The sequence below is a fragment of the Phyllostomus hastatus genome, unplaced genomic scaffold, assembly GCF_019186645.2.
Source record: "Phyllostomus hastatus isolate PE091 unplaced genomic scaffold, TTU_PhHast_1.1 phas_scaffold_182, whole genome shotgun sequence".
NCBI lineage: Eukaryota > Metazoa > Chordata > Mammalia > Chiroptera > Phyllostomidae > Phyllostomus > Phyllostomus hastatus.
The window spans coordinates 26,121,889-26,139,654 of NW_025334013.1; the positions used below are offsets into that span (position 1 = coordinate 26,121,889).

The 17,766-nt window shown below is 49.5% G+C and overlaps 1 protein-coding gene across 1 annotated transcript; it reads right to left on the reverse strand.

Annotated features, from left to right (window-relative positions):
• Positions 1 to 82: 82 nt before the first annotated feature.
• Positions 83 to 16,237, reverse strand: LOC123831929 (peptidyl-prolyl cis-trans isomerase E-like). Its single transcript, XM_045859269.1, has 4 exons — positions 16,090 to 16,237; positions 7,121 to 7,244; positions 1,829 to 1,971; positions 83 to 1,641 (listed from the first exon to the last, which is right to left on the reverse strand). The coding sequence occupies exons 2-4, from the start codon at positions 7,197 to 7,199 to the stop codon at positions 1,573 to 1,575; spliced, it is 291 nt and encodes a 96-aa protein (XP_045715225.1). The 5' UTR covers positions 7,200 to 7,244; positions 16,090 to 16,237; the 3' UTR covers positions 83 to 1,572.
• Positions 16,238 to 17,766: the final 1,529 nt, after the last annotated feature.

Sequence of the window (17,766 nt, forward strand, 5' to 3'; positions counted from 1 at the left end):
TTCCTTCGGGCTCTTTTCTCGGCGAACGAGTCTTTATACACAACACGTGGGGATCTGACAGAGTTAGGGCCACACTCTGCACTGCTTGGTGATCTTATTCCATTTATTCTGAAAATCTGTTATTAAACAATCTTTGAAAACAACTTGTAGCAGCATTCCATGCCTGGACTTCTGTCTCAGTGTCTCACTTACAAACCAGGTCCCCCATTCCTTTCCCGAGGGTGCTGCAGTACCCCAAGACCCTACCATCTGAGCCCCACCCAACACCTGTGCCAACACCAGAGGCCACTAGCCTGGACTGCCTGGGCCTGGCACCTCCCCCCCGAGTCTCAGGTCACCACCGGTACAAGGGTCATGGGTGGACGCAGGGGCAAGGTCAGGGGAAGCCCTTGCCCAGCACAGTGAGTGATCGTCACCCTGTGCCCCCTACCCAGCGGCCTCCTGGCCAGTCTGCTGGCCCTACGCTCCCAGGGCGACCAGAGAAGGACAGTGACAAGGTCCCCCCACAACCTCTCCCCTTGTTTCACAGCGTTGTGAGACCAGCACCCCCCCTCCCCCCGGGGCCTCCGGCCAGCCTGCTTGTCCCTGCGTGTTGCATACAGACCGGCCACGCTCGGTGCTTTGCACACATCCTCTTCTCCCTTGGACCTCACACTGGCCCCAAATGGCTGCCTTTTCCCTGGCCTCCCTGCTGCCCGTCCTGATAGCCCTGACTGATCCCCGTGAGAGGGACACGTAGGTTAAAAAGCGAGGGTCTCTGCTGGGGAGAAGCCCCACCTGAAGCCCACCCCTGATGCTGGCACCGGCCCCTCTGCAGGAGCTGGCCAGGATCACTGGGCCCCAGGCCAGCAGGCTCCTCCCCTCCACTCCCCTCCGGGCTCAACCTGACCTCACCCCCACTCGAGAACCAGCCATGCCCAGCCCAGCGGTTTCTAAACGTGGAGGTTTGATTCCGAGCTACCGGTGGGGAGCGGGCGGCCATGCTGGAGGTGGTTTCTGGGGACCGATGGTTTCGGGTGCTCAGCCTCAGCACGCGAGAAACGCTGTGAGGTGACTCGGAGCCAGCAGGGTGAGGGCAGAAACAGAGTCTGGTTAACCCAATTCACGCATCTGGTACCGGGAACGAGAGAGGACAGAGGTGCTTCTGTATCTGCTCTGACCTCCTCGGCTCCACAGTGGCCCGCGTGGTGTGCTCTCAGGACGGCCAGGGAAGGGCAAGCAGCAGGGGAGGACCTCCGGCCTTTCCCAGCGGGCAGCAGTGCAGGATCCGGGGTTTTCTTTATCAGAGGAAACGTCCAGCAGCCACACCGGTGGGCCGAGGAGAGGCCCTGGCGGCAAAGGCCTACGAAGGCCACGCCCAGCCACCCGCGGCGGGGATGGGGGCCCCTGTGCCGGCTCCCGGGCCACCGCTACGCTTGGGAAAGAGCCAGGGGAAGCCCAGGCCGGCCTGCAGGGGAGCTGCTCCACGCTGACCCTGAGAAGGGCCAGGTCATGGACCCCTGCTTAACATGTGCTGGATCCCCGGGGCGAACGAATTCCGGACCCACAGGCGCAGCGCAGGGAAAGCGCCTCTCACACGTACTCCCCGCAGTCGGAGATGATCACCTTCTCCTTCGGCTTCCCGTCCTTGCTGCCCTGGGCCTTTGTGGGCGGAACAGGAGACGAGAAAGCATGCAGGGAAGGGGAAGATTAAAGGGGGTCTCGGGGACACCTAGCCCACCTCCCACTCCCAGCCTGAGCACCCGCAGTCTCCTCCGAGAGCCGCCGCACCCCTCCCTCCAGGCCGCAGGGCGCGCTCTCGCTGCCCCTCGGGGCGTCAGTCACCCACCTCGATCTTTCGCAGGACATCCAGGCCTTCCGTGATCTCCCCAAATACCATGTACTTGCCATCCAGCCAATCCGTCTTGTCACACGTCAGGAAGAACTGGGAGCCGTTGGTGTTGGGGCCGGAGTTGGCCATGGAGAGCAGGCCTGGGTACCAGGGGAGGGATGCGCAGGTCAGTCCCCTCCCCCATGCCAAGCCGACTCTGGGACGCAGGTACCATGCAGGTGCCTGTCCTCCACTCCACGGATAGTCCACGGGACGGGAAGCAGGGTTGCTAACACTTTACATTGGTTTGTCCTTCCTGTGTCACTTACTCAACAAATACTGCCTGCCTGCACTCTGACCAGACCCCTGTTGAGCCTTGGAGACAGGGTCCCGGCTGTGGGGGAGCTCAGTCTAGAGCAAGTCACTCAAAGACAACCGTGCTGTGACAGGGAAGCCAGGGGCAGACAGCTGCCCAGGGAATGGAAGCGCAGGGGCAGTCACACGGGGGCCTCTGAGTGTGTCACATGGGCTGGTGCCACCATCACGGGAGACTCTAAGGGGGGGGAGGGGCACACACGTCTGAGTTTAGTCTAAGGGCCCAGGTTTGGGGGCTGAGGGGCAGCAGGAGCAGCTGCAGCCCGTCTGTGGTGGTGAGAAAGCCACTCTGCACAGCGGGGCCTCGGCACCCTGTGCTGCCTGGGGGTGGGGCCGTGTCCCGTCCCCGCTCAGCAAGGCTGCAGAGCAGGGTGTCTGACACGGAACAGACCAGCCCCGTGAGCACTGTGTCCGATGGTCAAACGTTTACTGTGGGTTTGCTGTGGGTCAGACGCTGACACAAGAGTGAAAAATATCCCACACCCTGTGCTCACGAGGCTGCCATTCTCAGGGGGGAGACAGAAAACAAGCAGAAAAAATAACCTTACAGTTGCAGGTAGTAAGGGTGTGGCAAAAAAAAAAAATGAAGCTGACTCAAAAAGACGAGTGAGATGGTAGGAAAGCCCACTGGAGAGGGAGACCAAGGCAGGCCCCTCGGACAAGGGGACACATGTGTGGCACCCGAAGGGAGGGAGGGGTGGCCCTGCGGACACCGGGGAAGAACGCTCCAGGGAGGAATCAGCAGCGGCCAAGGCCCCGGGGGGAGTGAGCTGTGGGTCTGAGGAACAGCAAGCCTGCGGGGGGACGCAGAGGACGGAGCTGCGTGTCAGCGGGTGTGGGGAGGTGCCAGGCCTGGGTGGGTTGGCCCTGCTGGACCAGATCCTATGGGCGATGTGCCCCCAGGAGGACTGTCCGCAGACAATGGGACTGGGTTTCCATATGAAGGACCGCTCTGGCTACCTTGACATTAGACTACGAGGGGCGGGAGGCGAGAGTGGCGCCGGAGGTGAGCTCGGAGGGCCCTGGCGGGGAGGAGGGCGCAGGGTGGTCTGGCCTGGCGGTGACTGGAGACAAAGGGCTCTGACGTGCTGGAGGGCTGGTGATGGAGGGCTCAAGGGTGGGTCCCAAAGGTCTGACTCCTCCGCCAGATGGACGGTGGAGTCACTGACTGAAACAGCAAGAGGGGAGGAAGAGTGTGGGGTGAAGAGCACGGGGGTGTGTGAAGAGCAGCAGAGACATGCTTGCCAGCCCTCAGACCGGAACTATGCCTGGGCTGCTGGTTCTCAGTGGGGTCAGTCCCACCCTTAGGGGTCCTTCAGAAATTTAAGTGTTTTTGATCATCAGAAATGTTATGGGGTACTACTGGCATTACTTGGGGGGGGGGGGCTGAAATGCTAGGTGTTCTGCAATATCCCACTTAATGAAAAACTGTCCCATGGCCTGCCAGACAAGAGTGTGGAAGATCTGTTTACAATGATCTGCCCCTACAATCTCATTCCATTACGCATTTAAGCCCACAACTGAAGGGATGAGATTGTGTAGGGCAGGGGTTATATGCAGGGTAACACTGCCCCCTGGAGGCTGCTTAGAGACTTCAAGGCATGTTTTTGATCCATGATATTGGGGGCACCACTGGTATGAGTGGGAAGGAGCAGGGAATTGAGATGTCCTGCAGTGTTCCGCCCAATGAAACACCATTCTAAGTCACCCTGGCTGGTGTAGCTCAGTGGATTGAGAGCGGACCTGTGAACCAAAGGGTCACCGGTTTGATTCCCAGTCAGGGCACATATCTGGATTGCAGGCCAGGTCCCCAGCAGGGGATGCATGGGAGGCAACCACACATTGCTATTTCTATCCCTCTCTTTCTGCTCCCGTTCCCCTCTCTCTAAAAATAAATAAATAAAATATTTTTTAAAAAAGAGTTATTCTAAGTCCATGTAGACTTTATGCCTGGGCAAACATTCATGTATGCAGAATTTTCCCCTCAGTACCCGTGGTCCATTTCCCAGGGGTTACCTATTACTGATGATTGTTGTATTTCATATTTTCATAAATATTCATAATGACCCTTTTACCCGTAATCCTTTTAGTTTATCTAGTCTTTTAAATTTTTATTCTTTTAAGTATATTTATTGATTATGCTATTACAGCTGTTTCATTTTTTCCTCCCCTTTATCCACTACCCAGTACCCTGCACCCTCCTTCCCTCTAGTATTCCCTCCTCCTTAGCCCATGTCCATGGGTCGTACATGTAAGTTCTTTGGCTTCTCCATTTCCTGTACTATTCTTACCCTCCCTGTCTACTTTGTTCCTACCATTTATGCTACTTATTCCCTATACCTTTCCCCCCATTCTCCCTGCTCCTCCTCTCCACTGATAACCCTCCATATGATCTCCATTTCTTTGTTTTTTAGGTCCCATTGTTGTTGTGTTTTTTATTTTTACTGTTCATAGTTTTGATCATCTTCTTTTTCTTAGGTAAGTCCCTTTAACATTTCATAAAATAAGGGCTGGATGATGATGAACTCCTTTAACTTGACCTTATCTGAGAAGCACTTTATCTGCCCTTCCATTCTAAATGATAGCTTTGCTGGATAGAGGAATCTCAGATGCAGGTCCTCGCCTTTCATGACTTGGAACACTTCTTTCCAGCCCCTTCTTGCCTGCAAGGTTTCTTTTGAGAAATCAGCTGACAGTCTGACAGTCTGATGGGGACTCCTTTGGAGGTAACTGCCTGCTTTTCTCTTGCTACTATTAAGATTCTCTCCTTATCCTCATTGGGTAATTTAATGATGATGTGCCTTGGTGTGTGCTTCCTTGGGTCCAACTTGTTTGGGACTCTCTGAGCTTCCTGGACTTTCTGCAATTCTATTTCCTTCACCAGATTGGGGAAGTTTTCCTTCACTATTTTTTCAAATAAGTTTTCCATTTCTTGCTCTTCCTCTTCTCCTTTTGGTACCCCTATGATTTGGATGTTGGAACATTTAAAGTTGTCCCAGAGGTTCCTAAGCCTCTTCTCATTTCTTTGAATTCTTGTTTCTTCATTCTGTTCCAGTTGAATGTTTATTTCTTCCTTTTGTTCCAAATCATTGATTTGAGTCCTGGTTTCCTTCCCGTCACTGTTGGTTCCATGTACCTTTCTCTTCATTTCATTTTGCATTGCCTTCACTTTTTCCTCTATATATGACCATATTCAGCCATTTCTGTGACTATCTTGATTATCAGTGTTTTGAACTCTGCATCTGATAGTTGGCTGTCTCTTCATTGCTTAGTTCTGTTTTTGGAGCTTTGACCTGTTCTTTCATTTGGGCCATATTTCTTTGTCTCAGCACAGCAGTTACCTAGTAAGGGGCAGAGCCTTAGGTGTTCACCAGGGCGGGGCCACCCAATTTGCTGCATTGTGGCACCGTCTGCGGGGGAGGGGTCCAAGTGGGAACAACACTTGCTTGGCTCTCTCCGGCTTTCAGTCACTTCCCTCACTTCCTACGAGCAGACTGTGTCCTGGCAGGTGCTGTTTACCTGGTGGGTGGACTTGCGTACATTCTGTTCTACAGGCCACTCCAATGGACTCTCCTGTGAGACTGGGAGTTTCTCCCGCTGCCATAACCTCCACAGGTTTTACAGCCAGAGGTTTTGAGGCTTTAGTTTCCCACACTGGAACCCTGGGCTGTGTGGTCTGTCTTGCTCCCCCAGTGTTCCGGCCGACTGATCTGCATGTGAATGTGGGGTATCCCGGTCCGCCAGCCACAGCCTTGCTGCTTGATCTCACCTCCCCAGCTTCCCGTCTTGCCTGGCTGCCATCTCCACCCCTCTTACCGGTCTGGATGAATCAATCTTTAAGTCCTTGGTTGTCAGACTTCCATATAGCTCGATTTTCTGGCAGTTCTGGTTGTTTTTTGTTATCCTTCTTTTCATTGTGTGAGGAAGCAACGTGTATCAACTTATGCCTTCATCTTGGCCGGACTCAGTCCAGCCTTTTTAAAATGCTTATTACAGACATAATTGTATATAGTTTTTCAAAAAATCACTCTATGAAACTTGTTGTAAAACACAGAATTCTTCTGCTCCCCCAATACCAATTTCCTGCCCTGCCAGAGGTAATGTTTATTTCTTTCAGGTGATTATTTTGGTGATTATATCTCAGAATAATACATTCATGTTACCACTACTTGATTCCCCCCCCAGTTTTTGGCTATTTTTGGTCATTTTTTCTGGTAAACAGACTCATGGGGATTTGTACGAAGTTAGGATAGGTGATGAAATGTAAATATGGCCTGAAGATTAGTTTCGATTAGTGTTGTATAGATGTTAAATTTCCTGATTTTGATAGCTGTAATGAGATTAGTAAGGGCATATTTTTCTTCTCAGGAAATACATACTGAAATATTTGCGGTCAAAGGACATGTCTTCGACTTCCTCTCAAGTGGTACAGAAGAGTAAAAATGTATGTATACAAATAAGTGATAAAGAATAGGGGCCCTGGCTGGTGTGGCTCAGTGGACTGAGTACCAGCCTGCAAACCAAAGGGTCATTGGTTCAATTCCCAGTCAGGGCACATGCCTGGATTGTGGGCCAGGTCCCCAGTAGGGGGCATGCGAGACGCAACCACACATTGATGTTTCTCTCCCTCTCTTTCTCCCTCCCCTTCCCTCTGTCTAAAACTAAATAAATAAAATCTTAAAAGAAAAAATAAAATAAAACCCAACTGGACAGTAGTTGAAATATTTTATAACTCTCAACTGCTTATTCTTTCTAATGGTCCTAACTCTTTACAGAGCTTCAAAAACACCTGCTTTGCCTCTTTTGGTACTAGCTTCTGGGATCCAAGATGCCTCCGGTGGACTCAGGTAGAAACAGTGTCAAGGATGCAGCAGCTTCCTCCTCGGCTTGATTAGCCACCAGCCTCCCAGCAATCCTGACAGGAGCCCTACTCACCTGTTGTCATGGGAACAACATCAGAATGCAGGAGCATCTGGATGCGGCCGGCTGGCTTGTTCCTGATCTTGATGTCCATGTACACCTGAGGATTGGAGCGGGCCTTTTTTGCAGCGGGCTCTCCCTGGGTGAAGAAATCGCTCGGTTAGAGAGAACTCCCTGACTCTCTGAGTGGGAGAGCGAGGATTCTTCTGCAACCACACCCAGAACCCGACTGCAGTGAGCAGGCTGCAAGGTGCCAACAGTGAAGGCCCAGCGCCCCGGTGAAGCTGCAGGAGGCAGAGGCCATGGTCACAGCACCCAGCTGGACACCCAGTGACAGGAGACCTCAGCACTATCTACCCCCAGCCCCACCCCACAGGCGCATTATCTCATCACACTCGTCCGCGGACACGTAGCTTGCTTCACCTCCTTGCAGTCACAGAATGACACTGCTCCGGGCACTTTCAAGCCCCAGCTCAAGCCCACCCACCTTACTCCGGTCAGATGGACCATAACCCTCTCCCTCTATGCCTAACCCTACATATTCACAGGACGGCTGCAATGCAACCAAGGAGGGTGGCGGTCTGCCTTGGGCTCTAGTGCTCAGGAGACAACGGAGGAGGCTGGGCCTTGCTTTATGCTCTAAATAGACAAGACTGACTAGATAAACAGAGCGTTCACTATAAACCCTCCATTTGTGCGATACAGAAAACGCCGTGGTCTCTGACGTCCCTGTAGTGTGGACAGGTCAACACCACACAGGTGCTGAACTCTGAGGCCAAGCACTGGGTTCCTCAGTGAGGAGGTGTGGCTCCTGCCCTTGAAGGACGGGCGGCCCAGCGGGGGAGGGGTGTTCCCAACTACGTGAGACACACACGCTACCGCGACACAGTCTAGCTTCCAGTCTTAGCTCCACAACTCACAGGCTGTGTCGTGTTCAACAAGTTATTTGACCTTACTGTGCCCCAGTTTTGTCACCCAGAATTGGGCATAATAATAGTGCTTATCTCAAAGGATTGTCAAACAGGAGCAAGCGTTCGTAAAGCACACAGAGCAGTGTCTGGCCGGGAGGAAGCAACATGTAAAGCAAGGCCACAGCAACTCGGCAAGTGCTCGGACAGAGGGCTCCGTGGAGTCCGGAGTCTGCACATGCCCAGAGGGACACTAACGCAACCAGAGGATTCAGTTTCTTGGAGAAGGCAGCAAGTGAGCGCAGCTATGGAAGGTCAGTACGAGTTAGCTAAATAAGTTGAAAAGATCATTTTAGGCAAAGGAACTGCCTGTACAAAAACATGGGAGATTTATAGGTAACCACACACTCTTGTTTTCTAGAATAAAAATGGGGATACAATGTGGAGAGAAGAGCAGGGTCGGAACACGGGGACCCCTCCTACCCCTCTGATGGAGTCAGTGGTCAGCCCTATAGATGCGGGATGCCTAGAACACTTAAGGGCGAATCATCAGAGCTGTGCTTTAGGAAGCTCCCACTAGCTTCTCACGACAGGAGGACACAGGCCTGGGGCAGAGACCAGGATCTCAGCACTCTCGTGAGAGAGGAGAGGCTCAGCCAAGATGTGGCAGGAGCCGCCCTGGCTGGTGTGGCTCCTTGGACTGAGTGCCAGCCTGCAAACCAAAGGGTCGCTGGTTTGATTCCCAGTCAGGGCACAGGCCTGGGTTGCCAGCCAGGTCCCCAGTCGGGGGTGTCTGAGAGGCAACCACATGTTGAGGTTTCTCTCTTTAAAAAAAAAAAAAAAAAAAAAGATGTGGCAGGAGCGAACAGGCAGAGAGACTCAGGAAGACTCGGCAGACACAATCAGCAGGCTGTGGAGGTGCACCAGGCATAAATTACAAGGGGGTGACACTGAAGTCCCTAGTTTGGGTGACTACGTGGAAGAGAGCAACACTGACTGAGGTCGGGTACCCGGAAGACCAGAGCGAAAGGAAAGGGAATTCACTTGGGATGTGCTTTGCTTATTTACGGGGACAGCGCGATGTTCAGGCAGAAATACGTGAAACCTGAGAGAGTGGTCAGGGTTAGGACCAGAGACCAGAACAGCGAGTGGCTGTGGTAACCTCTGATGGGAAACACGGCTGAAACTGCCCCACGGACAGTGTGGAGAGGGGCTGAGGCCTGAGGAAGGAACTCAGAGACCCCACTGTTCCGAGGGCGGAGAGGAGAAGCACGGGTCGGGACAATGTGTCAATAGGCAGAAGGAAGCACCACGGCAGGGAGCGGCCGCAGCCTGGAGCAGACTGAGGGGAGGGGCTCCTCTGAAACCGGGATAGGAACAGACGACAGTATGACCTGGCCCCGAAGTCTTCAGGGAGGGGGCGGGAAAGACGAGAAGGTTGGTGGATGCTGGTGATAAGGGACACCCACTGTCCTTCCTCATCCAGACATCCCCCTTGCTCCACGGCAACACAAGCCCCCAGGCACACCTGGAGCCTGGCCAGGACTAGAAACCCACGGCTCCTGCATCTGGCTCCCCCATCACCACCCACAGCAGAAGCTCATGCCTTCAATCTCGCCGTCCGCATTTCCGCTTTGGGAGGCTCTGACCCCTCTTCTTCTGTATGCGCTTCCAGAGTCTTCCCAGGGAACTTCTCTGACTAGTCATCGCCCGACCAAACTGGAGGGAAATGACCAAACTGGAGGGAAATAACCAAACGGTGTCAAGAGATTCAAGCCATCGGCCAACTGCTAACAAGCCACCTGGGTCAGCCGAGGGAGGGCACAATTGGTGTGTGTGACCCCCGTCACAGGTGGAAGTTACCTCCGAGGGGCTCCCTGGGCAAGGACGGCTGTCGCTGGGCAGAATCTGGCCCTCAAGTCCAGGTCTCGCAGAGGCGGATGAGAACAAGGAGGGACCAAGGTGAGCAAAAGGGAAGTCCCACCCTTGTCAAGGAGGGAAGGACACAGTCCATGTCCATGTCCCAAAGCAAGACATCCGTTGGGACAGTGACTCCAGCTCCGCCGAGAGCCTGCTCTCCCCACTCCAAGCCACGCTGTCCAGGCACAAACTATTGCCACGATGGGAAGGACGCTGGCCCCATTCATCTGGTCTGGAAGAGCCTTCCTTAGTTCCCACACTGGTTTGGGCAAACTGACACAAACCATCCTCCCAAAAAGTTCAGGCTCATTCCGAAAAGACTGCAATACCACTCGGCTGCTTAACCCTTGTGAGTCAGATGAATGCCTGCCATTTACCTCTAAGAAGTCTTAGACTTGCTCATGATTGATTCTACACTGCCAGCCCGCATCCTCTCCCCACCCCTTCACTGCCAGCTGAGCACAAAGCTAACCATAAAAAGTTCCTGAGCCACCACGCACTTCCCTTTTCCCAATAGGAAGGTCTTTTCTGGCATAATCTTTGGAACTGAAATTATAAGGGTAAATGCAGTTACTGGGTTCTGAGTCCACCTTAAAAGTCAACAGCAGAGACTTCTGGCAAAGATGGAGGTGGAGGTAGATACACTTTGCCTCCTCACACAACCAAAAGAAGGACATCAACAAATTTAAAAGCAAAAAAATAACCAGAACTGCCAGAAAATCGAACTGTATGGAAGTCCAACAACCAAGGAGTTCAAGAGGAAACAGTTCATCCAGACTGGCAGGAGGGGCGGAAACGGGCAGCCAGGAAGGAGAGGGTGCGCAGTAAGGCAGCAGCTGGCGGGCTGGGGTGGGCAAGGCGGCGGCTGGCGGACTGGGTGGTCCCACATTTGCATGTGGATTATCCTGCAGGAAAGAGATAGACAGCACAACCCAGGGTTCTAGCACAGGAAAACAAAGCCTCAAAACCTATGGTCAAAAAAACCTGTGGGGGTTGCAGCGGCAGGAGAAACTCCCAACTTCACAGGAGAATTTGCTGGAGTGACCCACAGGGTCCTAGGACGTACACAAACACGCCCACCCAGAATCAGTACCAGAAGGGCACAATTTGATTGTGGGTATCGGGGGAAGTGACTGAAAGCCAGCAGAGAGCTCCTCAGCTCTGGGAACAGCAGCACTGTTCCCTCTTGGACCCCTCCCCCACAGACAGCACCACAATGCAGCAAAGTCAGTGGCCCCGCCCTGGTGAACACCTAAGGCTCTACCCCTTACTAGGTTACAGCTCCACGGAAACAAAAAAATATGGCCCAAATGAAAGAACAGATAAAAGCTCCAAAAACAGAACTAAGCAATGAAGAGACAGCCAACCTATCAGATGCAGAGTTCAAAACACTGATAATCAGGATGCTCACAGAAATGGCTGAGTATGGTTGTAAATAGAAGAAAAAGTGAAGACAATGCAAAATGAAGAGAAAGGTACATGGAACCAACAGTGAAGGGAAGGAAACTGGGACTTAAATCAACAATATGGACCAGAAGGAAGAAATAAACATTCAACCAGAACAGAATGAAGAAATAAGAATTAAAAAAATGAGAAGAGGCTTACGAACCTCTGGGACAACTTTAAATGTTCCAACATCCAAATCATAGGGGTTCCAAAAGGAGAAGAGAAAGAACAAGAAATGGAAAACTTATTTGAAAAAATAATGAAGGAGAACTTCCCCAATCTGGTGAAGGAAATAGAATTGCAGAAAGTCCAGGAAGCTCAGAGAGTCCCAAAGAAGTTGGATCCAAGGAAGAACACACCAAGGCACATCATAATTGTATGATCAGAGACTAAACAATCTTAAAAGCAACAAGAAAAAGGGAGACAGCTACCTACAAAGGAGTTCCCACAGGATTATCAGCTGCTTTCTCAAGAGAAACCTTGCAGGCAAGGGGCTAGAAAGAAGTATTCCACGTCATAAAAAGCAAGGACCTACATCCAAGATTGCTCCATCCAGCAAAGCTATCATTTAGAATGGAAGGGCAGGTAAAGTGCTTCCCAGGTAAGGTCGAGTCAAAGGAGTTCATCATCACCTAGCCCTTATTCTATGGAATGTTAAAGGGACTTATATAAGAACAAGATGATCAAAACTATGAACAGTTAGCCCTGTGGTTGGTGTGGCTCAGTGGATTGAGCACTGGCCTGCAAACCAAAGGGCTGCCGGTTCGATTTCCAGTCAGGACACATACCTGGGTTGGAGGCCAAGTCCCCAACAAGGGGCACATGAGAGGCAACCACACATGGATGTTTCTCTCCCTCTCTTTCCCCCTCCCTTCCCCTCTCTAAAATAAATAAATAAAATCTTTATGTAAAAAAAACTATGAACAGTTAAATGACAATAAACTCACAACTATCAACAACTGAACCAAAAAAAAGGACAAAAAAACACACAAAGTATACAACAGGGATAAAATTACAGAAATGGAGATCACGTGGAGGGTTACCAGTGGGGAGGAGGAAGGGGGAGAATGTGGGGAAAGGTACAGGGAATAAGAAGCATAAATGATAGGTACAAAATAGACAGGTATGGGTTAAGAACAGTATAGGAAAAGGAGAAGCCAAAAAACTTACACGTACAACCCATGGACATGAACTGATGAAGGGGAATGCAGGTGGGGGGATCGTGTAGGCCGGAGGGGAATAAAAAGGGGAAACATGGGACACCTGTAATAGCATAATCGATAAAATATATTTTAAAAAAAGACAAGATCAGCACTGAACTGGAGAAAATGGGATTGCTAACTGCTGAAACACGTATTTCATAGAAGAGTAACAGAGAACACAGAATGAAGTATGGAATACTTCACAGTCCAAGAATAAGGGATACCAAAGCCCCCCGCCCCCCAGAAGATGGCAGCAGCCAGAAAAGATGAGTTACTCCGGCAGCGGCTCCCCAAGCTCTTTGATATCAGCAAGCAGCTTCTGGGCAAAGCGGAAGTAGCCGCTGAGCCCACCGGTTCCTGGAGAAATCCAAGAGGAGGTGTTGAAAGGACTGCACCTCCTTAAGAAAGTGCTGAAACGTTATCCCAGCTCGACCTGCTCAGCCAAAATGAAGACGTAAAGAGACTGTTCCCACCCACCTGAAGTACCAGCTAGTGCCGGCATTTCATAGAGCGCTCACCACGAAACAAGTCAACCCCACTGATACTAGGAAAGGGTAGATGTTTTTAAAGGTTTGTTTTGGACCTTTTCGTGAACATTTAAAAACATGTGAAATAAAATTCCAGGTTACATTTATAACTATACCTTGTTCTTAGAAACAAAGATGGGTAAGGTACTATTTTTATTTCCAGCAATTAAAAAAAATTGAAAGACAGCATGAAATGACTTCCTTATTTCATACTTAGTCATGAACACTAATCACAAAGATTTTTTAAAAAGATTTTATTTATTTATTTCTGGGGGGGGGAGAGAGAGAGAGACAGAGAGAGAGAGAGAGAGACAGAGAGAGAGAGAGAGAAACATCAATGTGTGGTTGCTGGGGGCCATTGGCCTGCAACCCAGGCATGTGCCCTGACTGGGAATTGAACCTGCGATGCCTGGTTCGCAGCCCATGCTCAATCCACTGAGCTATGCCAGCCAGGGCACAAAGACTTTTTTAAAAATAGCCAAACATTGAAGGGTTTTGTGGTAGGCAAAATTATGCCCCCTCCCCCAAGATGTCCACATTCTACTCCTTGGAACCTGTGAATATACTTATTATAGGGCAAGAGAGAATTAAGTTTACAGATGGAATTCAGGTTAGCCAGCTGATCTTAAAGTAAAAATATTAACCAGGATTATTTGGGTGGGCCCAACATAACCACCAGGATCTTCTGCACGTGAAAAGGAAAGCAGAAGAGTGAGCTCCAGAGTGACACAGAGTGAGAAAGACATGCCTGCTCACCGCTGGCTTGACAATGGAAGGGGCCAGAGTCAAGGAATGAGGCCAATCTCTAGAAGGTGGGAAAGGTAAAGAAACGGACTTTCTGCTGCAGCCTCCGGAAGGAACACAGCCCTGTCGACACCTTGATTTTAAGCTGGTGACGTCCATTTTGGACTTTTGATGTCTTGAACTATAAGATAACACATTTGCATTGTACAAGCCACCAAATTTGTGGTGGTTTGTTTGTTGGTGATTTGTTTGTTATAGCAGCAATAGGAGTTCAAATAATTTTCTTTTAAAGCACCCAACCTGTCATAGAGGTTTTCTCCTCCTCCTCAGTTATTGATTGGGTTACCTTCACAAGGGCCTCACTTTTTACACTAGAACCAAAAACAGCAGTTTTCCATAATCACATTCAGATACTTCATGAAATCCTGCCTCTTGTGCAAGATTCACAATTTTACTTTGCAATCAACGTACACTCTATTTGCAGCATATTGTCCTAGACTAAAAGTCAACACATTTTCCGAAATAGGTTAGAGAGTAAATATTTTAAGCTTTGTAGGTCACATATAATCTCTGCTGCATATTCGTCCCCCGCATTCCGCAACCCTTTACAAATACTACCACCACTTAGTACACAGGCCATATAAAAGCAGGCTGCACAACGGCTCTGGCCCATGAACTGGAGCTTCCTGGCCTGATATAGATACGGAATGGTCAGGGAAGACTGGCCAACAGACTGACAGATGGCTAATATTTATTCAAATGTGAGGTGGGGAGAATATCTAAGTAAGAATTAGTTTTATAGTCGGTTCATGATGAACACTTTCAAATAACGACAGCTTTAGTAAAAGGCAAAGATTCTCGGCCATACCATGCTGTCTGTAGCTGCTGCAGTATCCTGCCCTCCCTCCAAAAAAGCTCACATCTGCAGTTTAACTCTTCTTGTAGTTAGCACTTACATACCAGTGGCACAAGCACAAGAAAAAAGACATATTTCTCCTTCCTAACCACCTAGACTGTATGTACCTACTTAACAAAGAACATATACTAACTGCTTGTTAGAGCTGGGGGTACACCATCACCCCATGCCCAGGTATGGAGACAGAGAGCACACACCGGAAACAGGAACTAGCAATGCCAGGTCAGAGGGCTCTGCAGGACCTGCTTCCACACTCTGACTACATGAGGCAAACTCCAAACCGGAACTTCCTATCTCTTGGCAACTGTCAACACCGAACCATTGTAGAGTGTTGAACAGTATCCCCTGAATTTCACATCTACCCAAACGGGGTCTTCATAGAAGTCATTAGTTAAGATGAGGTCACACTGGATAAGGGTGGGCCCTAAATCCAATGAGTGGTGTCCTTATAGGAAGAGAAGTCACAGAGAGACACACGCAGGGAGGAAACCCATGTGAAGACAGGGGCAGAGAGTGGAGTGATGCAGTTACAAGCCAAGGAATGCCAAGGACTGCCACGAGCCACTGCAAGCCATGAAGGAAAGGACTGTCTCTAGAGTACTCAGAAGGAGCGAGGCCCTGCCAACACCTTGACTTCAGATTTCCAGCCTCCAGAGCTGTGAGAATAAATTTCTTTTAAGTCACCAAGTTTGTGGTAATTTGTTATGGTAGCCCCAGGAATCTCCTATCCCCACACAAATGGAGAGTGGCACCTTTTGTAACCAATGACAACAGCGACACTAGTCAAACAGAAAGCACTGAAAACTTACCTCTGCAAACTCAAATTGCGCAAAAGTACTTCTCTACAATAGCAGAAATGGGTAGTTAATTACGTGGGCAAAGGGAGGAGGCAGGGCATATCCCAACACCATTTAAAAAGCAAATAATCTAATTTTAGATTTTCTTGGTTTAGTTAACCAAGTTAACCTTGGTTTAGTTAACAGTGCCTCCAGAAATATTAAAATCACTTTAAGTTACTATAGCTAAATAGTGACTATGTATTATCCGATTCCACCACTACATAATTTAAACCTTGAGTTACTTTCCAAGCATTTTGATAACCTTTGTTTACAAGACTTATAGAAAGTAGAAAAAAAAATGTTGCTCTAGCAATTATTCATCACAATTGAGCATTAACTACATACAGAGCGCTGACCTTACTACTGAGTTAGGTAGCTACTAGAGACCAGAGCACAGATATTTTAGTTGGCGGAACAAAAGCAATAAGAGTTACTAATTTACAGAATGCAAAGACAGAAGGGCCCCCAAAGGCCAGTCTTACCACTTTATTTAAGAATTGAAGAGCTTGTGCCCTGATTGGTGTGGCTCAATTGGTTGGGTGTCGTACTGCAAAAGGTCACCGGTTCAATTCCTGGTCAGGGCACATGTCTGGGTTGTAGGTTCGGTCCCTGGTCGAGATATGTACAAGAGGCAGCCAATCGGTGTTTCTCTCCCTCTCTTTCTTCCTCCTTTCCTCTCTCTCTAAAAAATGAAAAATAAATATTTTTAAAAAACTGAAGAACGTAAGGCTCAGAGAGTTTGTCGCACACAAAGTTAGTAGTAGAGCTGGGTCTAAAACGCCTGTCTTAAAAATAGAACCAAGAATTATACCAACTGAAGGAAAACTCACCCAGGTAAGCAGAGGCCAACATTCCATTATCAAGGCTAAATTTCCTTGCTGACCTCTGCTTTTTAAAGGCACAGCTGCTAAGGAGGGAGGTCTGGTAAGTAGATGTGGCGGGGGTTCAGCGACCCAGCAGGTGATGTGAAACAATAATGAGACCTTCCAAGATTTTTCAGACTATCTTCATACTGATTACTACAGTTTATATAGTAAATGAACAGAAATCAAAGCCCCCAAATGGTTCCAACATGGAGAAAGCCTTTCTTCAAATCCAACAAATTGTCAATCTCTGCCAATTTCAGCCTGTAACTATACCACCATCTTGGCTTCGTTATCCTCTAAACATTCCTTTTACATCACCAGGAGTAGTGATGGTGACCTACACAGATATCCTCAACTTCATTACATACCAAACATATACAGAATGCACATGACTTATTGTTTTTTTCCAAGTTCTTTCCCTGGAATTAGGAACCTAAACATGAAAGACACCAAAGACTGATCTGTTCCATAATCCAGTGGAATCTAATTATCTGTGATGTCTCCAAAAGGAATGAAAGCAGCATAAAGAACTTTGTTGTCCACCTCCTCTGTCAGCCCACCAAGCTCTTTCTGCACTAATGTCCTCCACACTCTTGAAGACAGCCATAGGGAGGAAAAGGAGGGGTCCCTACAGTCCTTTGAGTATACGAAATGACTTCTCCCCATCCTCTCTAGGCCGACATCTAGCCTCTGTGATCGCTTCCTAAACGGGCCCACCATCTCCAATCTCTCTCTCCTCCATACAGACACTAGAATAATTCCAAAGAACCCCACAAATCAGATCACAATACTGCCCTCCTTAATAATGCCAAAAAGCTCACCAGTGCCCACAGGACAAGTCCAAATTCCTTAGCACAGCACTAAGACCTTCATAACCTGAGCCCTGTCCACCTCTCGGGCCTCTTTTTTCCCTTGCTTCACCAGTGCCAACTATTTGACTCCAAGTGCTAGACTTCTTCATACCTCTGCGCTTTTGCTCGTTACTCTCCATTCAGTCCAGCACCTTGCTCCCACTTGGATGCCTAACTCCTGGCCTCTCAAACCTAGCTCTGGCCGGAGCGCACCCGGGATGTTTGCCCTCATCTTTCCAGGCAGAGTGGTCATTCCTTGAAATCCCTACCCCGACCCTGTTCAAAAGCCAAAGATACAATTGCATCACAGTGCTCACCAACCAGCACAGTGACGCTGTTTCCACAATTCCCCAGCCATTCTGGGAACACCTTCATCTAAAGAACTAGGGTCGAGAGTTTGGGATGGCGTCCGAACCCCAACATCTCACCACCTGTCTGGGCA